Below are 7,720 nucleotides of genomic sequence, written 5' to 3'. Positions count from 1 at the left end.
AAGGAGGTGAAATTCCATTTATAAATTTCATCAAATCATACCCATAAAGGAGTGGCAACATCGAGATTTTTCCACAACTGGTAATTTTTGCTGTCCAGACGTGGATTGATTATGATTCCAGGCGGGCTCGCAACTTGGACTTGTCCAACCGCTGCTGTGCATGCTTCACCGATCGGCACTTTTGAAGTAATTGCCACTACATAACTTTCTTGAGCCATCTGGAGCGTCAAACAGCCTGGCTCTGATACCATGTAAGAACTCGTACTTTGCTTGAGAAAAATGAGGAAAGAGAGAGAGAAGAGCAAGGGAGAGAGGGAGAGAAGGAGAAGAGACACCGACTTAAGCCTAGTAATTAGGATCTTTTATTCGCCATTAAATTAAAGATTACATTGGTTCGTATTATATACTGAGCGATGATACCTAAAATAGTAGGTGTTTCAAACTGCAAGTCGTTATATGAAATATAACGGCCATGGATCGAAAGGTTTAGGTTGTTCGATACGTTTTAATCATAGCCTTTATAACAAGTATAACAGCTATATCTTGATTTAATCGTCACCGTTGGATGCTATTTATATTTGATCTATCTATGTTTAATCCTAGTCTACGTTTAATCATATAGTTTCCTATTTCTATTCTCTAACGAGTATAAGGTACGTGTTTAGTTACTACTCGCTACTTCTTATTAAGGATCCTATTGGCTGCTTTCGAGTTTCTGTTGACACTCTTTCCGTTCTTCATTTTCAATGAGGAACAAGGGAGAGAGAGAGAGAGAGAGAGAGAGAGAGAGAGAGAGAGAGAGAGAGAGAGAGAGAGAGAGAGGGAGGGGGAGGGGGAGAAAAAGAGAGAGAGAGGGAGAGAAAGAGAGAGAGAGAGAGAGAGGAGAGAGAGAGAGAGAGAGAGAGAGAGAGAGAGAGAGAGAGAGAGAGAGAGAGAGAGAGAGAGAGAGAGAGAGAGAGAGAGAGAGAGAGAGAGAGAGAGAGAGAGAGAGAGAGAGAGAGAGAGAGTACAGAGGACAAACGACAAGTTTTTAATTATTATTTTTTAAATTCACACGTAGGCGCAATGTACAAAGGCACTGTATAATTAAGTTTTTAATTATTTGTTTTTGTTTGTGACGATGACGACCCAGAAACCGTCATCCTGCCGCAGGCGCTTGGCCGTGAGTATTTCGTCATCCTCTATCGTCATCGAAACGAGATTTTCAGCGAGAAACCGGTGCTTTCGTCTCGCCATCGTCATCCTAATTGGAACGAAAAAAGATGACGACATCCATGTCGTCATCTCATCGACATCCGAGGCTCCCAAACATCAAGAAGTAGAGTTTAGCTTAATTAGTTTTAATTATTTGAAAAGCTTAATCAGCTTAATTAGCAAATCCAGTTTGACGAATAAAATAAAGATTATCGACTTTACCGATAAAAAGTTGCTACTCATCGGGCTCCGCCTTTTTCAACCATTTTATAATAATAAAATTGTTCCTAAAATAGACCCAAATTTTCATCAACGTATCCAAATGTACATGTTTTTCTTTAAATTATGGTTGGTGGCGTCGGTTAGACGGGGAACCGGCCGGCTCGAGTCGGTGGGTCAGTGACTCGGAACGGGTTCGACCGGTCCGAGTCGGGGTTTGTTGGGGACGGGTACAGTGGCGCTCTGCCTATAAATAGGAGGCGGTCTGAAGATTACGAGCTCAATTTCGTTCATATTCTGCATCTCGGATTGGAGGAAGAAGAAGAGATCTCAGATTGCTCGAGCAAGATGAAGGTGATTGAGAAGATACTTGCAGCTGAGCAAGATGGGAAGACGCTCTTCTCCTTCGAGTTCTTCCCTCCGAAGACCGCGGAAGGTGTGGAGAATCTGTTCGAGAGAATGGACCGAATGGTTTCCTACAATCCTTCCTTCTGCGACATTACTTGGGGCGCCGGTGGATCCACCGCCGACGTCACGCTTGATATCGCCAATCGTATGCAGAATATGGTATTAGTCCTTTCCTCGCTCCTCTGCTCAGATCTGGTCTGTTAGGATCTGTTTTTAGTGTTTTTTGGATCTTCGAAGTTGAGTTTTGGATTTCTTGGATCTAATCTAGCGCACTTTTTTAGCCTTGTCTTCACTTTTTTAGTACAGAGTTTTTGATTTTTTTTTTATTTATGAGAAGTCTCTTTTTGGATTGTCGACAGACTTTTTCAAGTGGAACAGATTAACTACGGTGCTGTCCTCGGTTCACTTTTTTTTTTCCTTCGGTTTTTATCCGACTAATATCAGAAGGTTTTGGATTTGATTTTGGTTGATGCTGACCGAAGGAGAGAAAATTTTGTTTCCAGATCTGTTCAAAGACTTTATTCTCCTTTATGGTCTCTATTTTCTGTGATTTTTGCTATGGACCTACCTTTGGGTTAGCTCTCCAAATCACAATCCTTTGTTGAATAAATAACCTTGGTTTATTTATGTTTATGCGGCGGTGGAATCCTCGTTTTCAGTATCGTTATGCTGATGTTCTTGTTTCAGGTCTGCGTGGAGACAATGATGCATCTGACTTGCACGAACATGCCAGTTGAGAAGATTGATCATGCTTTGGACAACATCAAAGGCAATGGAATCCAAAATGTTCTGGCCTTGCGTGGCGATCCTCCGCACGGACAGGACAAATTTGTTCAAGTGTCCGGTGGATTTGCGTGTGCTCTTGATCTGGTATGAATGAATCTTATGAAAATTTACCGACTAAAATGTCATCTTTCAAGTTTTTTCATAAAAAAAAAGCATATTTCAAGACTGGGGTTTTGGTTCTCTGGGTAGTAACGCTTTCATCGGTTCTATTCATAAAAAGTGTTCGATCAATTTGAATCTGTATGGCAGTGTAATGTGAAAGGAAAAAAAGAAGCACAAATGCTCTTTTACTGCACATGATAAATTTATTATAATCTTACAGGAAATTTTATTTGTTGAATTAATCAACAGGTGAAGCACATGAGGGCCAAGTACGGTGATTACTTTGGAATTACTGTAGCTGGTTATCCTGGTGAGCGTGGAACATTATTCATTCCAAAGAATATGCAAGTTTCATCCATGACAATTTCTCATCGTTTGGATCCACTTCAGAGGCCCATCCTGACATGATCAAAGGACAAGCGGTCGCTCCAGAGGATTATCAAAGTGATCTTGTTTACTTAAAGAAAAAGGTACTTTTAAATCTCTTTTGTTTAGATTGTGTAATGTAACCTTTCGCAGTTTTATTTCTACAAGACAATGTTTTGTTTCTTAAAATTTTTGAATTGATTTGTTTGAGCAGTGTCTTTGTTCTTTCTCTTGAACCTTTATTATCCTGCACAGGTGGATGCTGGTGCAGATCTCATCGTTACCCAGTTGTTCTACGACACAGATATTTTCCTTAAGTTCATCAGTGACTGCCGAGAAGTTGGAATTACCTGCCCTATTGTCCCCGGCATAATGCCAATCAACAACTACAAAGGATTCCTGAGAATGACTGGTTTCTGCAAAACCAAGGTAAAAGTGTTTCCTACTTTTCAAAGATTATTATTAATGAATTATTGATGCCTCCTGGGATAATCATGTCACTTTTTTTTTCCAGATACCCTCCGAAATTATGGCAGCTCTGGAACCCATAAAGGAGAACGAAGAAGCCGTCAAAGCCTACGGAATTCACCTTGGAACTGAAATGTGCAAGAAGATCCTGGCCCACGGTATCAAGACTCTCCACCTCTACACTCTGAACATGGAGAAATCTGCCCTCGGCATTCTCACGGTGAGCCCCCCCAGGGTTCCTGTTAATCATCATCGAGATCCAAAATTGATTCGATCCATGGTTCAATCGAAATATTTATCTACTGGGCCCACAATTGATGCGATCATCAATCGAGTATTTGATCAAGAGTCAATTTGATCCATAAATTCTGCCTGATGGGTTGGTTGGATTGGCCAACTCACTCCAATCTCGATCCCGCTAAGTCGGTAATGATCGCTGATTGGATCATCGATCAACACTGTTCAATCAATCGATTGGCAGACCCTAACCTCCACTTTTGAAGCTCCAATTTTCCCCCATTATCTACCCATCAACCCCTTGTGCATTCCAGAGTCATGGGTCAATTGAGAAGTCAAATCCAAATTTTTCATAGACCACCTACTTTTTCCACCTGGGCAGAGTCTTGGGTTGATCGAGGAGTCAAAGATCTCAAGATCCCTGCCCTGGAGACCCCCCACCAACTTCCTCCGCGCCAAGGAAGACGTCCGCCCAATTTTCTGGTAATTTATTTCTTTATTCTCTCAATGTTTTATCCAAAGAAATTGTTCAAAAAAAAAAGTTTTATCCAAAGAAAAATCTCTAAACCTTTGACGTCATCCTGCTGATCCCAGGGCCAACCGGCCCCGTAGCTACATTGCTAGAACGGGCGGCTGGGATCAATATCCCCGCGGACGCTGGGCAGACTCTGCGAACCCGTCCTACGGAGCGTTGACTGATCACCAGGTGCGTTGACTCCCCCTTGGTCAACTGGGTACATCATCTAACCCTCGGTCAACCTGGCCATCTCACAGTTCATGCGTCCCCGGTCCCTGGACAAGAAGCTCCAAGAAGAGTGGGCCCTACCGGTCAAATCCATCGAGGACATCAACCAGGTAGGTCAAAGTCAAATCCTATAGTCAAAAGTCAAATCCTGGGGTACCTTATTTTTTATTTTTTGCTTTATTCAGAGGTTCTCTGACTACTGCCTGGGAAAGCTGAGTAGCAGCCCCTGGTCTGACCTGGACAGCCTCCAGCCGGAGACGAAGATGATAAACGAGCCCTTGGCCAGCATCAACACCAAGGGCTTCCTCACCATCAACAGTCAGCCTGCGGTCAACGGCGACAGATCTGACTCTCCTGTTGTCGGTCAGCGGCTACACCACAAGTCAACTCTCCTAATCGTCCTCGTAGCCTGAAATTTGACTTAGGGTGTTTGACCATGCAGGCTGGGGCGGACCGGGGGGGTACGTGTACCAAAAGGCCTACGTCGAATTCTTCTGCTCCCGGGAGAAGCTAGACGCCCTGGTCGCTAAGTGCAAGTCGGCCCCGTCATTGACCTACATGGCGGTCAACAAGGAGGGAGAAAGTGTATCCAACGTGGGCCCCACCCAGGTCAACGCAGTGACGTGGGGGGTCTTCCCAGGAAAGGAGATTATCCAGCCCACTGTCGTCGACCCCGTCAGCTTCGCCGTGTGGAAGGACGAGGCCTTTGAGATCTGGGCCCGTGCATGGGCCAGCCTCTTCGTCGAGGGTGATCCTTCACGGCAGCTCCTGGAGCAGGTTAGCTTACTGCCAGTTGACTTTCGGAATTCGTCCCGTTGACTCTCCCCGTCTCGCAGGTTCAAAGCAGCTACTTCCTGGTCAGCCTCGTGGACAACGACTACGTCAACAGTGACCTCTTCGGGGTCTTCGACGACATTTGACCGCTGCCTCCCCCGCCATTCAGCAAATAAACGCTATTATTTGCTATTTTTCCCCGTTGAGAAAATTCCAAGAATTTCAAGTTGTGATAAAAGTTATTTATCATAAACAAAATTCCGAAAACTAGACCGAAAGCTTCGCACGTGTGGCCCCGTGTCAGTGCCGCTTCGCCTTGGGCTCGACCCAGGAGGACGTTATTCCTGAGAGCTTGTCCACTTCGTAAAGGAGCACCCCCGAGAATAAGAAGCTGCAATCATATACAAAGTAATCAAATTGTAAATTTATTGAATGACCCATAAATAAATATATTTCATTCTAAAAATAAGTTTATTCAAGTACTGATAATTAACAAAACAGAGCTCCCAAGAACTTACCACGTCGTGATGCAGACGCGATGAACAGTGCTGGCAGCGACGAGGGCCACAGTCTCGGCCAGTGCCACTGCACGTTGATATAAATGTTATATTTTAACCACACTCATATAACTATTGGATCTTTTTTAATAAAAGTCGTTTGAGAATCACATTTTTTTAAGAATTAATAAATGAATTAAGAAAATGTTGCTTACCAGCACCCCAACCGGTTCGGCTGCCAGAAGATTCCTGGAAATTCCCGATGAACTGGCAAAAAAACAAGGCAGGTAATCAATCTTGCGAAATAAGAAAGCATATACAAAATTAAAATAAAAAGAAGATCTCGATTGAAATGCATTTCTTAATTAAATCTCGATTACAAAGATGAAATGGAGTTTCAATGTCAACTTACGGTGAGCATGGTGAGAAAGAGAAAAGAGCTGATGAGGCCTCCAAGGATAGTTAATGGTTCAGATGAGGCCAATTTTTCCCTGTTCATCTCCATTAATGAGAGAATAACAATGAACAGAAGAAGAGACAGGATCATTGATCTGCTCAGGCCGTCCATTAGCTGCAAAAAATTGCATGCAAGTCGATAATGTAATTAACCAATATTAGTCTTCTAAACATACTGAATTTCATAGAAGGTACGCATGACTGGTATATGAGCATATTCTAGAACATAAGATAACGTAAACCATAGCATTAGTTAGAAAATAATATTAAAATGTTATTCAAGCCAAGTTGAAATAGTGTTGAGAAAAAATATCCCAGAGATTAGCGAAAGGGTTGAGAATGTGAGGAATTCTTCATCGTTGTCCACTTGCCATCCATGGACGACGACGATGAAGTTATCATGAAAGCTGGACGATGAAGAGGACGACCAAATATTTATCATCTTTTTTGTTGCCTGATAACCCTAATTTGATAACGACATTGTCATCATCATAGTCACCATTGATTGTTTTTTGAAGAAAGATAGAGGAGATAACACAAAATCCTTGATAAACAAATATGATCATTAAGTAGGAATAAAGTGTAAAGGGCAAGATTCACCAATGCTTGTACAACTGTGCCTATTGCTGCTGTTTGTGCCAAACCCTAGATGCAGGTTGTAATGTAAATTAGCATGGATTTTGTGAGATCAAATAACTATCCAGGGGAATCATGAAACAGTACTAGAAACTAAAGTTTCGACCAAGAATCAGTCAAATTCAAACCTATGAAGATTCATTATTGATAGGGAACTCATCCTTGTATGTTTCCCCATCGTCACAATCTTTCGCCAAAATAACACTACATTGAAAGATTTTCCTAACCTTCTGAAATTAAAATGAAGCTCGAGAGACTGGCGACGCAGATCAAGCAACGAAACTTGTTTTACAGCGAAAAAGAATAGTTCATGGGAAAATTAGATGCAAGAGCAGGAACAGAAATTGGAAGGTTTCCCGAACCGATCTAAACCGATAGATCCACAGAGTGACAGACGAAGAGGAAAAAAAATTGGGAGAAAGTGGAATAATCCAAGAAAATAACACGAAAACTACCTCGCCGAGCAAGGATTCAAGGAAACTGTACTCCACAGACGTGGATCTCTCCTTCGAAGCGAGCGAGGCGACGAGTGAAGAACGAGTTCTACGAAAGAAGAGTGTTCGAGATCTGGGCCTTATTATGGGCCGGATATTCTAAGCTTAAAACCGGCTCGTTATGGATAACGGTCAAATGTGAGAGATAGAGAGAGAAAGAGAGAGAAATGAGAGAGAGAGATGATAGATAGATAGAGTGAGAGAGATGGAGAGAGAGGAGAGAGACATGGGAGAGGGAAAGAAAAGATGGAAAGAGATAGGGGAGAGAGGAATGGAGAGAGACAAGGGGGAGAGAAAAATAGAGAGACAGAGAGGGGAGGGAGAGGAACAAGAGATAG

General features: G+C 42.6%; 2 protein-coding genes across 2 annotated transcripts; one reads left to right on the top strand and one right to left on the bottom strand.

Moving 5' to 3' along the window:
* The first annotated feature begins 1,680 nt into the window (after positions 1–1,680).
* LOC144706506 (putative methylenetetrahydrofolate reductase (NADH)) lies at positions 1,681–5,566 on the top strand. The gene is made up of 12 exons (XM_078579492.1): positions 1,681–1,980; positions 2,509–2,691; positions 2,959–3,019; positions 3,100–3,179; positions 3,331–3,504; positions 3,590–3,763; positions 4,163–4,263; positions 4,375–4,486; positions 4,555–4,635; positions 4,711–4,888; positions 4,968–5,302; positions 5,362–5,566. The coding sequence occupies exons 1-12, from the start codon at positions 1,762–1,764 to the stop codon at positions 5,443–5,445; spliced, it is 1,782 nt and encodes a 593-aa protein (XP_078435618.1). The 5' UTR covers positions 1,681–1,761; the 3' UTR covers positions 5,446–5,566.
* On the bottom strand, positions 5,502–7,470 carry LOC144706508 (keratinocyte-associated-like protein). Its single transcript, XM_078579493.1, has 5 exons — positions 7,344–7,470; positions 6,209–6,367; positions 6,012–6,063; positions 5,818–5,884; positions 5,502–5,690 (listed from the first exon to the last, which is right to left on the bottom strand). Exons 2-5 carry the CDS (start codon positions 6,362–6,364, stop codon positions 5,600–5,602), a joined length of 366 nt encoding a protein of 121 aa, XP_078435619.1. The 5' UTR covers positions 6,365–6,367; positions 7,344–7,470; the 3' UTR covers positions 5,502–5,599.
* Positions 7,471–7,720: the final 250 nt, after the last annotated feature.

The sequence above is a fragment of the Wolffia australiana genome, chromosome 8, assembly GCF_029677425.1.
Source record: "Wolffia australiana isolate 7733 chromosome 8, ASM2967742v1".
Lineage (NCBI taxonomy): Eukaryota > Viridiplantae > Streptophyta > Magnoliopsida > Alismatales > Araceae > Wolffia > Wolffia australiana.
This window is presented reverse-complemented; position numbering and strand designations above follow the sequence as displayed.